General features: G+C 49.7%; 2 protein-coding genes across 2 annotated transcripts in view; both read right to left on the bottom strand.

Annotated features, from left to right (window-relative positions):
* The window catches only part of LOC116955524 (alpha-N-acetylneuraminide alpha-2,8-sialyltransferase-like), a 160,739-nt gene that overhangs the window by 137,021 nt on the left and 4,666 nt on the right, over positions 1 to 19,052 (bottom strand). The gene's annotated exons all lie outside the window — the stretch shown is intronic.
* LOC142905958 (alpha-N-acetylneuraminide alpha-2,8-sialyltransferase-like) lies at positions 2,593 to 11,387 on the bottom strand. The gene is made up of 5 exons (XM_076053202.1): positions 11,263 to 11,387; positions 10,738 to 10,830; positions 8,470 to 8,587; positions 8,200 to 8,334; positions 2,593 to 2,925 (listed from the first exon to the last, which is right to left on the bottom strand). The coding sequence occupies exons 1-5, from the start codon at positions 11,385 to 11,387 to the stop codon at positions 2,596 to 2,598; spliced, it is 801 nt and encodes a 266-aa protein (XP_075909317.1). The 3' UTR covers positions 2,593 to 2,595.

The raw sequence follows: 19,052 nt of genomic DNA, 5'->3' as shown, positions 1-19,052 counted from the left end.
GAGTTGTGTTAAGATATTCAAACACCTCCTAAATAAATACCGAACGTCGTTTATATGACGGTCCTGCTCCCCGACAATGCGGCGGGAGGCAGTAGTCGAGTTCCCGAAGAACGTCGCGTTATTGAAACATGCCATGGTAATAAATATATATGTAATGCAGGGAGTAAAGCACGGTCTGCGATAACGTGCATGAGATGCGTACACAGGGCCCAACGAAGATTGAGAACACGCGGTGGGTATCATCTAGAAGCATCCAGCAGCATCCCAATGCCTTTGCTGTGTGACGCTAGGTAGCATCTAGAAGCATCCAGGAGCATCCCAATGTCTTTATTGTGACTCTAGGTAGTATCCAAAAGCATCCAGCAGCATCCCAATGCCTTTGCTGTGTGACGCGAGGTAGCATCTAGAAGCATGCAGCAGCATCCCAATACCTTTATTGTGTGACTCTAAGACGAGGCAACCATATGACCGCTTATCCCTACTCGCGCAACCGTAGTTCCGTTCGCTCGATTGCGTCATATATTCTATTCGCATCCACCCTATATCGCATTATAGGGAGAATGGACTGTGCTTTAAAACATCGTAAAACAATTAAGTTAAACTCACGAACACTGGTTGCCTACTTCTCAGCCAAAAACCCACCACTCCCTGAGCCTCGTCTGGTTTTATTGCCCAGCAAACATCTGTGAGCTTCATAGCTCATAGGATTCCTCCTCTGGTATAAATACATTTTCTGATTCTGGTAATTTCAGGGTCTTGTGAAATTTCACCCCGAGTGAAAACTGTCAGGCCGAAACGAATCTCAGTTTCATGGAGAATTCTTTGACCTGGCGATTGATATCTTAGGCCTGGCAAAACTCCTACGGCGAGTTCGCTAGGCAACTGGCTGGCTGGTGACAAGAAATGGATGCATTGCTACGCCATGTAAATCCAAACTACAAATTGTAAACTCTGATGTCCCTTCAGCCCCATGTCCGGAGGAAGCCACAGACCAGAGCTAAACCCCGCACATTGAGTCCCTTCCAGGCCTGACGAAGACCTTAGGCCTCGTAAACGTCTTTAAAGGCCTCGGAGAGGGAAATTGTAGGCCCCCCGGTAGGCACGCGGGTTCCAGAGGGGGCACATGGGTACCGGACCGGGGGGAACGCGGGTTCTGGTGGGAATGTGAGTTCTGGTGGGGGAAAGTGGGTTCTGGAGGGGGAATGTGGGTTCTGGAGGGGGAACGTGGGTTCTGGAGGGAGAATGTGGGTTCTGGAGGGGGAACGTGGGTTCGGGAGGGGGAATGTGGGTTCTGGAGGGAGAATGTGGGTTCTGGAGGGGGAACGTGGGTTCTGGTGAGGGAACGTGGGTTCTGGAGGGGGAACGTGGGTTCTGGAGGGGGGATGTGGGTTCTGGTGGGGGAAAGTGGGTTCTGGAGGGGGAATGTGGGTTCTGGAGGGGGAACGTGGGTTCTGGAGGGAGAATGTGGGTTCTGGAGGGGGAACGTGGGTTTGGGAGGGGGAATGTGGGTTCTGGTGAGGGGACGTGGGTTCTGGAGGGGGAACGTGGGTTCTGGAGGGGGGATGTGGGTTCTGGAGGAAGAATGTGGGTTCTGGTGGGGGAACGTGGGTTCTGGAGGGGGAATGTGGGTTCTGGAGGGAGAATGTGGGTTCTGGTGGGGGAACGTGGGTTCTGGAGGGGGAACGTGGGTTCTGGAGGGAGAACGTGAGTTCTGGAGGGGGAACGTGGGTTTTGGAGGGGGAATGTGGGTTCTGGAGGGGGAATGTGGGTTCTGGAGGGAGAATGTGGGTTCTGGTGGGGGAACGTGGGTTCTGGAGGGGGAACGTGGGTTCTGGTGAGGGAACGTGGGTTCTGGAGGGGGAACGTGGGTTCTGGAGGGGGGATGTGGGTTCTGGAAGAAGAATGTGGGTTCTGGTGGGGGAACGTGGGTTCTGGAGGGGGAATGTGGGTTCTGGAGGGAGAATGTGGGTTCTGGTGGGGGAACGTGGGTTCTGGAGGGGGAACGTGGGTTCTGGAGGGAGAACGTGATGTCTGGAGGGGGAACGTGGGTTTTGGAGGGGGAATGTGGGTTCTGGAGGGGGAATGTGGGTTCTGGTGGGGGAACGTGGGTTCTGGAGGGGGAACGTGGGTTCTGGAGGGAGAACGTGGGTTCTGGAGGGGGAATGTGGGTTCTGGTGGGGGAACGTGGGTTCTGGAGGAGAAACGTGGGTTCTGGAGGGGGAACATGGGTTCTGGAGGGGGAATTCTGTTCTCGGGGGGAACGTGGTTTCTGGTGGGAATGTGTGTTCTCGGGGGGAACGTAGGTTCTGGTGTGGGAACATGGGTTCTGGTGGGAACGTTGGTTCTGGTGGGGGAACGTGGGTTCTGGTGGGAACCTGGGTTCTGGTGGGAACGTGGGTTCTGATGGCAACGTGGGTTCTTGCGGGGAACGTGGGTTCTGGTGGGAACGTCGGTTCTGGTGGTAGAACGTGGGTTCTGGTGGGAACCTGGGTTCTGGTGGGAACGTGGGTTCTTGGGGGGTTCGTGGGTTCTGGTGGGAACGTGGGTAACAACCAGTCCCCCCTCCCCCCGGCCGCTGTCGCCACCGCCGCACCATCACTGCTCCCCGCACGCGTTCACGTGCAGGTGGAGCACCCCACGGCTGTGCAGCCGCAGCAGCTCGGCGAACTCGCTGGGCATGTAGTGCCCCGACTTTGGCTGCTGGTCGTCGTAGTAGTGGTGGGGCAGCCAGCGGCCCAGTGGTCGGTCAACAGCGGTGGCCGTGGGGGCCACGGTGGTCTGCGCCTCATTCCTTCTCTTCCTGCTCCTCTTCAGCGTCCTCTTTCTCTCGTCCTCCTTCACCTGCGCCGGGGTGGGCAGGTCGTGCACGAACGGCCAGAAGCCATAGACGTGCACCTCTTCGCACAGGTCCATGGCCACGCTCGTCTGAGGGGGGGTTATGGAAGTGAGGAGGGGAAGGGGATAGGGGAGGGGGGGATGGGGGAGGGGTGGAGATGTTTTGGGAGAGATGGGAGAATATTATGGGACTGTGCGCATTTTATTTAAACTATTAAACCATTTTTAGCTGCTAATAATAATTCGAATGTCTAATGTGCATCCCATCCGAAGATCCCAATTCGTAAGGAATCACTGAGCTGCTGCGTAGCTCTTCTTTCAGTAGCCACCTGGCTATCACGATTGATAGCTCAACGAATTGGCTCATTATTACTCTTTGGTTTTGATTTAAAGCTTTCGTGACTGCAGTAATTCATATTCTTAGCTCTTTCGGTAAAGTCACGTTGAAGGGAAACAATAAAATAATAAAATACATATAAAACAATAAAAATTCTCACGAGTTTTCGACCATAACACAAACGGTCGTCATCAGGTGTGTCGGTTTGCATTAATTTATTTATTTTTAAACGGTGTATTTATTTATCTATAAAAAACGTCAGCGCCACGCGCAGCGATTTGGCAGTTTATTTAGGACTAGTCCATCTATGTTCTGAAAAGAGGAGGGGGGAGACGAAAAATTAATGTATGCTGTCTGGAAGTCACTGTAAGCGTGAACAATCAATTAAGACCTGAAATGGTTTATCAAATCTTTCCAATGATTGCTAAGCCAGAATCCATCTTCTCGGTTGAAATTGTCTCTGTGCATGTATATGTGGATAGCCTCATGAACGAATCTCTCATGGTAGCCAGATGGCTTACAAAGAACCTCTGTCTTGGAAAAGTCAATGTCATGTGAGCCTACTGAATTATAACAATGATCTGCCACGGCCGAGGTGTTGGTCCTACCGTGTTTAAGGTCTGCTTCGTGTTCACGAATGCGGTCCGAGACATGGCGTTTGGTTTCTCCAATGTAACTACTACCACAGAGGCAACTTAGTTTGTAGACACCAGGGTACTGTATGTCCGGAATCACATCTTTTACAGACGGAACCAGATCACGGATTTTATGTAATGTGTTGAAACGGACCTGGATCTTGTGTTTATTCAAGATTTTGGAGATCTTTTTTGTGATCCCCGCAATGTAGGGTAAAGTGATGGTTTTGAAAAGCTCCTCAAGAGGGTCCTTCTTCCTGGTTTGAGTGATAGCTTTGCGGATTGTATAGTCGGAGTAACCATTAGCCTTAAGAGCTTGGTGTATGTGCTTGAGTTCACTGCCTATGTGTTCCTGGTCGGATATGCATTGGGCTCTAAGGTACAGAGTCTTGATGAGAGCATTCTTCTGTGATGGATGGTGGTGGGAATCCGGTTTCAGATAAGCATCCGTATGGGTAGCTTTCCTGTAGACAGAGTGGCTCATTGAACCATCAGGTCTCTTTTTTATTAGGACATCCAAAAAAGGTAGCTTGCCATCTTTTTCGACTTCCATGGTAAATCTGATGGCTGGGTGTATGGAATTGATGTGGTCGAAGAATTGGTCTAGAGCAGGCCGGCCATGTGGCCAGATGACAAAAGTGTCATCCACGTACCTCTTCCATAAGGTTGGGCGCAGAGTGGCAGTCTGGATGGCGTCAGTCTCACATTTCTCCATTGTTTCCCTTCAACGTGACTTTACCGAAAGAGCTAAGAATACCCTTTGGTTATTTCGGAATATTCACGTAGGTATAAAAAAAAATCACGACGTTTCGGGCACAACACGAGCGTCCGTCATCTGGTGGGAAGGCATGGTTTGCTGCTGAGGCAGACTGTTTTTAAAGGTTTGAAATGGGTGTAGCCCAAGGGTCATAAAGAAGTGGACTGGGCTATTGATGTTAATGTGAGAAATTAGCATGTTAATGTGAAATCGAAGAGTGGTGCAATCCAAAGGTATGAGTGCAACCCAATGGGTGCAATCTAAAGGACATGTGAGCATGAGAGTGCAATCCAAATTCATGAGAGTGGTACCCCAATGGGTTCTCCCTTATCGACAGTGGTAGTGAATGTTTTCATGGAGAAATTTGAGACATATGCCATCCAGACATCCACCCTATGTCCTTCCTCGTGGAAGAGATACGTGGATGACACGTTCGTCATCTGGCCACATGGCCTGCCAGCACTGAACCAATTCTCTCAACCACATTAATTCCATACACCTGTCTATCAATTTCACCATGGAAGTGGAAAAATTTTGCAAGCTACCATTCCTGAATGTTTTGATCGCGAAGAGACCTGATGGCTCGTTGGGACACTCGGTCTACAGGAAAGCCACCCACACGGATGCCTATCTAAAGCCTGACTCCCACCGCCATCCAGCCCAGAAGAATTCACTCATCAAAACACTACATCATAGGGCCGGTTGCATCTCCGACCAGCACTACCGAGACAGTGAGTTGGTGCACGTACACCAAGCTCTCAGGATGAACGGATACTTGGACCGTACAATCCGCAAAGCTGTCTCCCCAGCCATGCGGAGGCAACCTTCTGAGGATCCAACCAAAACCATCACTTTACCGTACATAGCAGGGGTTACCAAAAAGATTTCCAAAATCTTAAACAAACACAAGATCCAGGATCGTTTCAATAAAGTACACAAAAACCGTGATTTAACCCCATCTTTAAAGGATGTGATTCCTGACATGCAATACCCTGGTGTCTATAAATTGAGTTGTGGTTGCGGCAGCAGTTACATTGGGGAAACGAAATGACGTCTCAGACCGCGATTGTGAACACAAGGCAGATCTGGAACACCATAGGACCTCTGCCGTTGCCAATCATTGTTTTAATGCTGTGGGCTCACACGAAATTGATTTTTCCAAGACGGAGGTACTCTTCAAACCTACCGGCTACCTTTAGAGATTTTTTCATGAAGCCATCCAGATATATAAGCACAGACACAACTTCAACCGAGATGATGGGTACAAACTGAGCAGTCATTGGAAGGACGTTATTAACCAGGTAAAGTCTTAACTGACTGTGATGTTTCCATCCTCCCTGCCTATGTCAGCTGTTATTTCCGACTCTTTGTGTGTCTCTCTCTCTATGCCTCTCTCTTAGATCTCTCATGCTCACATGTCCTTTGCATTGCACTCTCATGCCTTTGGATTGCACTCTCATGCTCACATGTCCTTTGGATATTAACATGCTAATCTCTCACATTAACACAGCCACTTTCGTGCCCTCTTCGAGCAGGCCGCTCTCCAATCTTACAGTTACATGCTAATTTCTCACGTTAACATCATGCTAATTTCTCACATTAACATCATGCTAATCTCTCACATTAACATAACCACTTCCGTGCCCTCGTCGAGGAGGCCGTTCTCCTATCTTACAGTTACACGCTCATTTCTCACATTAACATCACTAGCCCCGGCCACTCCTTTATGACCCTTGGGCTACCCCCATTTCAAACATTTTAAAACAATCTGCCTGAGCAGCAGACCATGCTTTACCACCTGATGACAGACGCTTGTGTTACGCCCGAAATGTCGTGATTTATTTGATTTTATACCTACGTGACTTTACGGAAAGAACCAAAGTGTATGGATTCCTGCCCACACAAAAGCTTCAAATCAAGATTGGCTTATTATTATTATTATCATCATCATCGTGTAGAACTTTACATCATCAGCCAAATATCCTAATCGGGTGTTGTTGATTCTGAATGTGGAGGGGAAAAACCGGAGGACCCCGAAGAAAAATCCACGCGACCACGGAGAAAGAGAGAGAGACACAAATTCCGATTATACAGCAGGTGTCAGGGTCAGGATCGAAGCCTCCTGTACAACAGGCAAGGTAGTTAGCATCTCCTAGCGATGGTGGCGGTGGACTCATAAAGAATTGCTCAGACTTACTTAGGAGGGAAGATGCAAGGGGAAGTTGGGAGACACGAGGAGACACAAGGATACACGGAGAGACACAGGGAGACATGTGGAGACACGGGAAGACACAGGCTGCTCCCTCTGCATCTGCCGGAGCTACACCTTGACTCAAACCCAGTTGATCTCATCTCTTGATTGGTGCTTCAGTATTAACCGCTATCTGATTGTGCTATGACCATAACCGCCCGTTTTGGCTTGTGGTCGATATTTTGATACGTGTCTTGATTTTATATGTGGCACATTAGGAATTGACCACTCTTTTAATTATTTCCTCGTGCAGCAATGGAGTAAAGTGTGGTTTTGTGAAGGTCCCTTATGTGCTGTGCAGTACATCAATGCTCGTGTCACCAGCATGCGATACTGAGTCGGGCCTGTAGGTGGCTGGCAGGGTTATTGAGTAACCGGACCTGTACACCAGTCACGTGGTTAATGGCGACTTGCTGTGTTTGTGACACACCTGCTGTTGCATTTTACAGTTAAAGGGCCCAAATGTTGTTTATATACATATAAAAATGTTTTAGTCTTTAAGTTTGGCTTTGAATTGGTAGTTTGTGATATATTCAATAGGAGAGAGTTTAGCACTGTACACTGTAAAGGATGATGTACTGTAGTTAATACTGGTAATTCTCTAACCCTAATCATGTTTATTCTATAACCATGCCCATGCACCCAGAGTATGACTACTTGCAATGCTAGTAGTAAGTTGTACATAAACAGTACATATACAGTACAGATAATGTGTGTAAGATACCAATATAAGTGGATGGTATAGATAGACATATAGCTTGGGATTAAAGTAATGTTCGAATAGTGAAGTGTAAAAGTTATGATTAAAGATAAAGCTGGTTTATCAGGAGTGGAATTGGGTTTAAGGGAAACTGTTGTTGAGTAACCGACCTGTACACCAGTCACGTGGTTAATGGCGACTCGGTTGAGAATTTCTGTATGGCACACGTGCTGTTGCATTTTAGAGATTATCACAATTAATGTGTTTGCCCTCGATTTGGAGCACCTGCCCACGTCCTTAATTTCGAGTGTGCAAAATATAGGTAGGAGGACTACCTTCGTTTAATTTATACCATAATGTATTGCGATTCCCTCTCCAATTGGGGTACGTTTTTACTAAAAAAATAAATTGAATTAATTAAACGAAAAGGGAGACGTGGCAAGACGCAGGGAGACACGGGAGACACGGGAGGCAGTGGTGTAGACACGGGGAGACACGGGAGACAGGGAGGCAGAGGTGTAGACACTGGGAGTCACTGAGAGACATGGGAGACACTGGAAGACACCGGGAGACACGAGCAGACAGAGGTGTAGACACTGGGAGACACGGGGAGACGCTGGGATAGACTGGCAGACACGAGAGACGCTGGGAGACGCTGAAGACTTTTCCCCGGTGCATCGTTACCATCATGAGGCCCGAGGTGAGGTGCGACTCCTTGACGCCGCGTTCCATCCAGAAGCGGGAGATGGCCCTCATGTAGGAGGGGTTGAAGAAGGCCACGCGCTGCTGGGACTCAAAGTCGTCCAGGGTAAATATGGCCTGGGGGGGGGGGCGGGGGGGGAGGAAGGGGGGTGGGGGTGTGAGGAATCGCTGCTGCGTGTGATCCCGTATGGACACGTGGTGCACAGGTGGACACTAGTGGACACGGGTGAATGTGGGTGGGCCCGTTGTTACCCTGTACGCGAGCGACGTGAATGCAGACATGGTGAAGGCGGGGATGAGCAGGATGCTGGCGCCATACGAAGACATCTTCCTGATGAACTCCTTCCTTCTCCCGATCAGGGACTCGAATCTACATACACACACATGGGGTTACACACAACAACAACCGCCATTCACCACTAAGTGGCGGTGACATCACCACGATGCTTGTGCCAGGCCTTGTGCACCTTGAGGCCACGTGAAGTGGCGAACGCCCGCTGGCAGGAAGTCACGGGGCAGACCCAGGTGCCACTGGTCGACTGACTGAGATGACTGGCTGATGCACCACCTGTGCCCCCTACTGTGCCAACCTGCTGTGCTTTAGCCACCCGGCGCTCCGCTCGTTGTTGTGAGCGTCGCTCCTCCACCCTCCGTTGTTGTTGGAGGGCGACTGCTTCCAACTGCCCAGTAGCGTCCTTCACGAACCTCCTCCACAGAGGCCGATCTTGACACCGCTGGTACCAGTCATCGGCAAGTCCACTCAGCTCCACGTCTCCTGTACCACGTCACTCCATCTCTTCTCTAGCCCGTGCCGCGCCCGTTTAGCCCCCTCGATCCGGCCGAACAAAAGCTGTTTCGGCATGCGGTGGCTGGGCATGCAAGCTACATGACCCAGCCAACGCAGCCTTGCCTGCCGGAGGAGTTCACCGATGGGACCGTGCCCAGATCTTACAAGGATTTGTGAGCTCCTCACATAATCCAGCCTGGTTAAACCCAGGATGGATCGTAGGCAGGCTAGCCTAAATGTTTCTCACCAGCGAAGATGTTCCATTAGGGGGGTCCACGTTTCGCAAGCGAAGAGAAGGGAGGGAATGACCGTGGCCGAGAAGACCTGAAGCCTCGTGCGGAGCGACAGACCAGGTAGCTTCCACACAGCGTTACGCAACCGATGAAAAGATATTGCCGCTCGACTGATTCGGAGTGAGACCTCTGCTGTTAAACTGGAGCCGGTCATAAGCACACTGCCCAGGTATGGGAAACTCTCCACTCTCTCCACAACTGCCCCATTACACTCACACGGGGTTACACACACACAGGGCTACACACACACACGGGGTTACACGCATATAAATGCACATGGGGTTACAAATAAAAATGCAAAGATCCCCCGAATAGCCGTAACAGACTTTTGGGGCAAGTGCTGTTAGTGAGCACCTATGAAAGCCGGCACGGAACACGAGGGGGTGGGTGGCCAACACCACGGCCGGGCCACCTTTGTGTTTACTACACACCGCACCCTGGTACTCATTTGAGGTCGAGTTGACCTAGGGGAGAAGCCCAGGACCGGTTCAGATAACCGCCACTCCGAGTTGATGGCGGCAAGCATCGCCGGGGTTCGACAGACATCGTAGTGCGGGGGCGGGGGGCGTGGTCCAGGGCGGTCGGCCCCCAATTCGTTTGCCCACCTTCCTCCTATTGGACGACGCTGCTCACGGCACAGAGGCCCTTGCAAACAAAGTGCAAATTAACCCCCCCCCCTCCATACCGACTTCACATGTGGAGAGCTCACAAGGGACATCGTCACATCTAGCCCTCTATTGAAGGAATGGAAGAGGAGGAGGAGGGAGGATGTCTCCACAAATCCGGTCGTCCCGCCTGATGAAGCCAGTTGTAATTGCTTGTGAAACGTCAGACTCAGAGTTGTAAATTTCATGGAGTTGCTCTCCAACACACCGGTGCAGCTGTACATGTGACGAATTGGCAGAGTTATGTTCGCGTGACACTAAAACTGACTAATTGGCTGTGTAGCGTGGTGGCGGGTTTAATGACACAATGTTTTTATTAACGCGATCAAGCCCAAAAAAATAACTATCATGAAAGACAAAGATTCCCCCGTGTGTAGCCTTTGAGGCACGTGCTGTTAGTGACTCAGCAATTGTGAAGGCCGGTGGTGCGGGCACACTGGGCGGGTTGGTTGGGCCTTCAACGCACCTAGGGACGCCTTTGTCTCCCCAATGACAACGTTTAGTACACACACGGCACACCGGTGTGCTCACTTGAGGCTGAGTCGACCGAGGCAACACAAACGACAAAGATCCGCCAATGTTGGGGCAAGTGCTGTTCGTGAAGAGGAGCAGCAATTGTAAAAGCCGGTGGCGCGGCACACTGGCTGGGTGGGTTGGGTTGGGCCAGCGCCACGGCCGGAGCCGCCTTTGTCTCCCCAGTTGGCGTCGCTTTCTGCGCACTTGAGGCTGAGTCAACCATCGGCACGCGGCCATGCACACTCGCTCGCTCGCTCACTGCTTGATGAAGATGCTCGGGTTGGAGGTGACGATGTTCGTTTTGCTTCCCACGTCGTCCTGGAAGTCGCCCCCCATGGGAGGGATGTTGCATCTGGTGGACAGTGAAGGGGGTGAGCCACAACCCTGCCCACACGACTAGAGGTCAACCCTGCCCACACGACTAGAGTTCAACCCTGCCCACACGTCTAGAGTTCAACCCTGCACACGCATCTAGAGCTCAACCCTGCCCACACATCTAGAGTTCAACCCTGCCCACATGACTAGAGTTCAACCCTGCCCACGTGTCTAGAGTCAATCCTGCCCACACATCTAGAGTCAACCTTGCCCACATGTCTAGAGTCAACCCTGCCCACGTGTCTAGAATCAACCCTGCCCACACGACTAGAGTCAACCCTGCCCACATGTCTAGAGTCAACCCTGCCCACACATCTAGAGTTCAACCCTGCCCACATTTATAGACACACTCACTCTTACACTCCCTCCCTCCCCCCTCCATCCCTCCCCACTCTTCCTCCCCTCTCACCGGATCACGAAGTCGGCTGCGTCGATCTGGGAGCCGCAGGAGCTGTTGGCGAGGATCCCTCCGTTCCCCACGACGGCGCAGCGAGGGTAGCGCCCACTCCGCTCGGGGAACTCCTGCAGCCACATCACCGTCATCATCATCGGCTGTCATCATCAGCCATCATTATCAGCCATCATCATCAGCCGCCAGCATTATAATCATCAACCACATCATCGGCAGCCATCATCATCAGCCGCCATCATCATCAGCCATCATCAGCGGCAGCAGTCATCATCATTAGCCATCATCATCAGTGATCAGCCATGCTGTAGGTTTGTAGCTGGCGTAGCCATGGGTGGAGGTGGCACTGGGAGAGGGGTATCAGTTGGAGACCCATTGACCAGCTCTCTTCCCTGACGAGCGTTGAACGCACATTTGTGACAGATAGGCGGCTTCTGCAAAGATAGCAGCTCAGTTGGGCCTTCCTGTACCCGGTGACAATTAAAAAACAGTCTAGTTTTAAATTTTGATTTAAAGCTTTCGTAACTGCAGGGATTCATATTCTTGGTTCTTTCGGTAAAGTCACGTAGAAGGGAAACAATAAAATAATAAAAATATAAAACAATAAAATTATTACGACGTTTCGGCTGCAACACAAGCAATCGTCATCAGGTGTGAAAACCACAGCAAGAAATTTTTTAAAAAGTAGCGGTTATTTTTAACGTTATTACCGGGGAGAGCGATTTGACAGTTTGTTCAGAAGGACGAGTACAGAGGTTCTTTGCAAGCCATCTGGCTACCATGAGAGATTCGTTCATGAGGCTATCCACATATACAAACAAAGAGACAATTTAAACCGAGAAGATGGATTCTGGCTTAGCAATCATTGGAAGGATTTGGTAAACCATTTCAGGTCTTAATTGATTGTTCACACTTACGGTGGCTTTCAGACCGCATCCATTATTTTCGTCTTCCCCCTCCTCTTTTCCGAACATAGATGGACTCGTCCATCTGAACAAACTGTCAAATCACTCTCCGTGGTGCTAACGTTAAAAATAACCGCCACTTTTTTCAAATTTTCTTGCTGTGGTTTCCACACCTGATGATGATTGCTTGTGTTACAGTCGAAACGTCGTGATAATTTTTTTGTTTTATATTTGTATTCTTTTAGTCTAGTTTTAGTTTATTCATTTAGTTTTAGATTATTTTAATACCTTTGCTGTACTTTGCACACCGATCAGTGTTTTGTATTTTTGGTTGATGTAACTTTCTGACCCATCCCTACTGGACATCAGTGGCGAGATGTTAACTACCTCGCCTGGTGTAGAGGAGCCCATGGGTTCGATCTTGATCCTGCTGTATATTTGGAGTTTGCATGTCTCTCTCCCAGTGGTCGCGTGGATTACTTCCGGATCCACCAGTTTTTCCCTCCACATTTAGAAACGTGCGTTTAGAGTATTTGGCTGATATAAATATCCACGTGGTGATTATGATAAGCCCACTTCGTTGAGTTATCAATTGTGATAGCCAGGTCGCTCCTGAAAAAGAGCTACGTAGCAGCTCAGTGTGGCCTTACACCTGGCAACAATAAACAAAATAGATTTAGTTTGTGAAAAAGGGCTTCAATGCTCATCGGATTTCTCCAAGATATATAAAACATTCTGATGTGGCTCAACCGAAAAACAAAACATGAATCTCTAAATTCGATTACTGTCTTGCCTGCCCCGTAGTCTCACGAGGAGCGGTGGTACAGAGGTTACCACGCTACAAACCCGGCGACCCGAGTTGGATTCCCGCTCACGGCCACCAACACCGGCGATGATTATTTGAACCGGTCGTGGGCCTCCCCTAGGTGGACTCAGCCTCATATGTGCCTGGTGCGGTGTGTAAACATCACCACTGGGGAAACGAAGGCGGCCGGGCGTGGTGCTGGGCACCCACACCCTCGTGTGCCATGCCAGCCGTCGTAGGTGCTCGCTAACAACACTTACCCCAACAGTCTGTTCAGGCTATACGGGGGATATTTGTGTGCGTGTGTGTGTAACTGTGTGTGTCACTGAGGTGCCATCTGTTGAGGAAGTACTGAAGGCGATCCAGAGTCTGAGACCAGGAAAGGCACCGGGCAGAGATGATCTCCCAAGCGAAATGCTGAGGGAGGGTGGCGTTTGTGCACAGACTGCCTTACATGAAATCATAACAACGGTCAGGACCACTGCACGGGTTTCGCAGGATTGGAAGGATGCCCTGGTGGTCCCCCTCTTTAAGAAGGGGGACCGCACAGACTGCAACAACTACAGGGGCATCTCACTCCTCAGTGTGCCGGGAAAGGTCCTGGCAAGGATTATTCAACATTGCCTTGCTAGGCATATTGAGGAAAGGCTTGCGGAGCCCCAATGCGGTTTCAGGAAAGGGCGGTCCTGCACAGATGCCATATGTTCTGTTCATCTGCTACAGCAGAGGTGTAAGGAATTCCAGCAAGACCTACATCTCTGCTTTAGTGACCCGGTCAAGGCCGATGATACCATCAGTAGGCCTGGGCTCTGGGTTGTTCTTCGTGCTTTCGGAGTCCCTGATACTCTGCTCACGATCATTAAGGACCTTCATGATGGTAAACGGGCCCGGGTAAAAATACGTGGCCAGGAGTCAGAGCCATTCCCTGTACACCTTGGGGTGCGACAGGGATGTCCTCTGCTCCCACATTATTTAACATCTATTTTGACTTTTGACCACGTAGTTCGTGAAGCCTTCAATAGCTGTACCGGAGGAATTTCCATTTGGTACAGATATAATGGGAGGCTGATCGATGCCCGGGTGCGGTCAAGGGATGGCTCCCTATTGCTCAACCACGTTATGTATGCCGATGATTTGGTAATTGCTGCTCATTCAGAGAAGGAGTTGGAGACGCTGCTGCTGAAACTGGAGCGTGCCACTTAGAGGTGGGGCCTTACCATCAGCCCCACCAAAACTAAGCACCTGCCTGGGTATTTTGTACCATCGGACACTCCACCCCCACAATATCCAATCGGTGATGGGGCAGTTGTGTAGAGAGTATCCCATACCTGGGCAGTATGCTCATGACCGGCTCCGGTTTAACAGCAGAGGTCTCACTCCGAATCAGTCGAGCGGCAAAGTCTTTTCATCGGCTGCGTAACGCTGTGTGGAAGCTATTTGGTCTGTTACTCCGCACGAAGCTGCAGGTCTTCTCAGCCACGGTCATTCTCTCCCTTCTCTACGCTTGCGAAACGTAGACCCCCCCTAATGGAGCATCTTCGCTGGTTAGAAACATTTAGTCTGACCTGCCTATGATCCATGCTGGGTTTAACCAGGCTGGATTGTGTGAGGAGCTCACAAATCCTCGAAGGATCTGCACAAAGTCCCATCCGGCAGACAAGGCTGCATTGGCTGGGCCATGTAGCCCGCATGCCCAATCACCGCATGCCCAAACAGCTTTTATTCGGCCGGATCGAGGGGGCTAAACGGGCGTGGCACGGGCTAGAGAAGAGATGGTTTGAGGTGTTACAGGATAATGTGGAGCTGAGTGGACTTGCAAATGACTGGTACCAGCTGTGTCAAGATCGGCCTCTGTGGAGGAGGCTCGTGAAGGACGCTCCTGGGAAGTTGGAGGCAGTCGCCCTCCAAAAATAACGGAGGGCGGATGAGCGATGCTCACAACAACGAACGAAGCACCGGGTGGCTAAAGCACAGCAAGTTGGCGCAGTAGAGGGGACAGGTGGTGCATCAGCCAGTCATCTCGGTCATCTCAGTCAGTCGACCCGTGGCACCTGGGTCTGCCCCGTGACCTCCTGCCAGCGGGCATTCGACACTTCACGTGGCCTCTGTTGTATATATAGGCCCTTTTCCATTTTGATATTAAGAATGATTTTGCCAATATTTTTTTTATCAATCGTGGTGTCACTTGGGGCAAAAGGGGGTGATGCGAGGCCCCCCTCCCCTCACACACAACCAGGCAACCGGAGGTAAGCCATACAAGGTAATAAAATAAAAAAACAAAAGAGAAGGGGGGGGGGGAATTCCTAATGAGAGTCTAAAAAAAATCCCGACACGGCTTCAAAGCCTCGTCAGTTTCCAGGGCGGCGCAAACCGTACAGACAAGTTTTGGTTATTTTAATTAACAGAAAGTCCAAAAAAACTCAGCAACAAGAATAAAGTGAACAACATAGACCAACACACTCACTCCGATTAAGGACCAGGCCACAATCTACAGTAGTGGGTTATCAACACTCATATATGATTTTAATACTAAAGTTATTCACGAATATTGGGAAACATAAACTAAATTATAATTATGAAGTGTTAAACCGGGGTGCCAGCCAGAAGAGATGAGGCGAGGTGGGTCGATCACGTGACCAAAATAAATGTATCCCAGAGAGAAAGAGAGCCTCCCGGCCGCCTTTGTTTTCCAGCAGCACGTGATAAGAATTTGCATACGCAGACAGAGAGCATCTCTTAAAAAGTAAAAATTAAACACCACGATGGAAACACTACTACAACATACCTTGAGTCACGTACAGAATCATAACTACAAGTGGTACGGTATCAAACTATAGGAGGTAAAATAAATTTTTAACTTCCAAACCGTACAACAGAAAACGACTTCAAAAGCCACAACACCCCCGTTGTGAGAGACAAAAGAATGTCTCACCGGGAGGGAAGAGAACGGGGGAGAGGACTCGACCGGACAGGGGGAACCTCCCTCCCTCCAGATTAATTATTGCATTACTACAGAAGAAGGGCAATCTGGAGCATCTGTTTTTTCTTTTGATGGCGGGATGGCTTGAGGAAGGCGACAGGAACCATGCCTTGATGAAACTTATATTTCGATTTAAAGCTTTCGTGACTGCAATGATTCATCTTCTTTGGTTCTTTCGGTAAAGTCACGTAGAATGAGAATAAAATAATAAATTGATAAAATAAAATAACATAACACAATAATATTACGTGAATTCACCGAAAGAACCAAAGAAGATGAAACTTATATTACTCAATAAATATGACACACACACACACAGGCCGGACAAACAGCTGTTCCCACAGGCTGAGAGCGAAATCAAAGGAAGTTCCGGTCCTTTGTGAGAAGGCGAGCCGAGGTGGGCGAAATTCCACGTATAACCAGGGACACTCAACACATCGGCTCGGCAAGGGACAGCTCTGCAAGGATCGAAGTGCTGCGAACAAGGAAGACTGCGAAGGGCAGGCTCCGGGTCATGGCCTCGAGATCAACTAATGGGTGCTGTGTCTCGCAGAGAAGAGGGGCGAGGTGACGCTCCGGTGCCGAGTTCGGTATGGACCGACAGAGTATCGCTGAAAGCTATTCTACCTTTATAGTGAGTACCAGCTCCCACGTGCAGCTGCTGTAGCTCGAGTTGAACTGGCGAGCAGCGTCAAGCAATCAACCTCGAGAAAGGGCGGAGAGGGCCAAGCATCGACCAAGCCAGAAATTGCAGAGAACGAGCTGCGCGCGCAACCGGCACCGCCAGAGAGAGACGGAGCAAGAGAGAGAGCGCGCAGCAGCGCCACCAAGCGAGGGTGCCAGCTGCCAGCGGACAAGCGTTGCGCCGACTCGGCTCATCCAGCAGGGGAAAGAGCCCGACCAGCCGCCCGTGAGGGAGAGGAGAGCGCCGGCGGAGAGCGCCCGTGGGTTCGACCCACACTCCCACCAGCGTCACCAAGCCAGGGTGCCAGCTAACCAGCGGACGAGCTGCGGGCGCTATCTGACGGCGGGATCATCGCGCGCCGACGGCGAGCCTCGTGCCGACTCTTCCATCCAGCTGTGGACAGAAACTGTGGCCGCCCGTGTGAAAGAGGGAGTGCCAAGCTGTCCGTACGATACACACACACACCCTCACAACCCTCACCGCTCCGCAGGGAACGAACACATTTGAATACAAGGGATGCCCAACCTCGGCGTCTGCTTAACGCGAAGAATTGATCAAGGAGACAAATAACACCCCCACTCAACACATACACGAACGAAAATTGATAAGAAGACTCATGATAAGTGCATCAAGCATCAACCAATAACGAAGAACACGGCTGCCATTGAGTTACGGGGAAACGGTCGTTTAGAAGTATTTTTTAGTAGTTATGGTTCTTTTATTTGCATAAACATTACCAACAAATTCATCGATGAAAACTAAACGTTTAGAAACCTACGTTACGAATCTATACACTCACAGGGAGAATATTGTGTTGAAATCGTTATTTTGATCACAGAATCTGCCTGAGAATGTATGGAAGCCTTAGCCAATTGATAAGTATTTGCTGAAGCAGGCATACTGCCCCACACCATTGTTCCAACATTTCGTTAATTACACAATCTTGCCCATGAATTCATTGCCGTATACTTTTGCCTTCGGGACATGTTTCTTTATTGCCCTTCGTATGAATATCGTTGCATGAATTTTTAGGGACTTTTTGTTCCTATCGCCGTGTATGCTCGCGTACTCTGAGGAACAATCGATTGTTCTGTTACCCAGTTAACAAACGTGATCATTGAGGGTTAAATGCATGGATCAATGAGGGGAACATCACCAGGAGTACTGTGTTGACAATTCCAAGCATAAGAGTTCGCATATTAGAGTGTTAAGGTTTTGTGTAGAAATTAAAATTGCTTAACACAAGAAGTGTCTGCGTGGTGCCTTCCTAAGTTCATGCATAATAATATTAATCATAAGAACTGTATCCTGCGGTGAGATTTGAATTTGGAGACCTGATATAAAAACACTAAGACATAATCAGTAAATGTTAAAGCGAGAATAATCTATTATACCGATTGATAATACGAACCTAAACAACGAAGCATACTTACAGCACACCTGCATAACTTCATACAATTAATCGTATGATCCCGATTGATAATACTACCCTCGACAGCGAGGCAGGGCCTAATTATCATAACGGCTTCATTAGCATAATCGCATGCAATTGCATAACTTATTACGATTACACCTCCCTAAGTAGCATAATTTATGCACATAATTACAGCAATTAACATATTTTCGGATAATTACGCATTTTTCCAATTTTATTTCATTTTTATTATTTTTTAAAATAAAATTTTCAACACCCGGCATATACAACACCTCAAGGTGCACATGGCCTGGCACAAGCGTCGTGGTGACGTCACCGCCACTTAGTGGCGAATGGCGGTTGTTGTTGTGTCACTGTCTTTGTGTGTCGCTGTGTGTGTCTCTGTGCGTGTGGTAGGCGCGCGACAGCACTCCCTCCCCCCTACCCCACCACTCCCAGGGTCGCACCTTGAGGAAGAGATTCGCGACTTTGGCGTCCACCACGAGCGCCTTCTTCTTCTGGTCGAAGACGATGCTCGTGTTGATGGGCGTGTTGCTTCGCGTGATCACCACCTGGCTCGCTCCTCCCGTTGCGTTCGCGTGAGTCGACCTGTGACCAGGGCGATGGAGATGCAGAGAGAGACATCGGAGAGAGACATCAGGGACAGGTGGAGACATAGAGAGAGAGACAGACAGAGACAGAGAGACATGATAGAGAGAGAGACATCAGAGAGAGGTGGAGACATAGAGATACATGAGAGAGACATAGAGATACATGAGAGAGACATCAGAGAAAGACATCGGATAGAGACATCAGGGAGAGGTGGGGACATAGAGAGAGATATACAGGTAGAGAGATACATCAGAAAGAGACATGAGAGAGAGAAAGCAGAGAGAGGCATCGGATAGAGACATCAGGGAGAGGTGTGGACATAGAGAGACGCAGAGTGAGAGACACAGAGAGAAGTGGGGACAGACAGAGAAAGAGACAAAGAGAGAGGG

This window comes from Petromyzon marinus, chromosome 60 (assembly GCF_048934315.1).
Source record: "Petromyzon marinus isolate PM22_M1 ecotype Great Lakes invasive population chromosome 60, UKy_Petmar_22M1.pri1.0, whole genome shotgun sequence".
Lineage (NCBI taxonomy): Eukaryota > Metazoa > Chordata > Hyperoartia > Petromyzontiformes > Petromyzontidae > Petromyzon > Petromyzon marinus.
The sequence above is the reverse complement of the archived record's forward strand: the minus strand, read 5'-3'. Positions and strand labels throughout refer to the sequence as shown.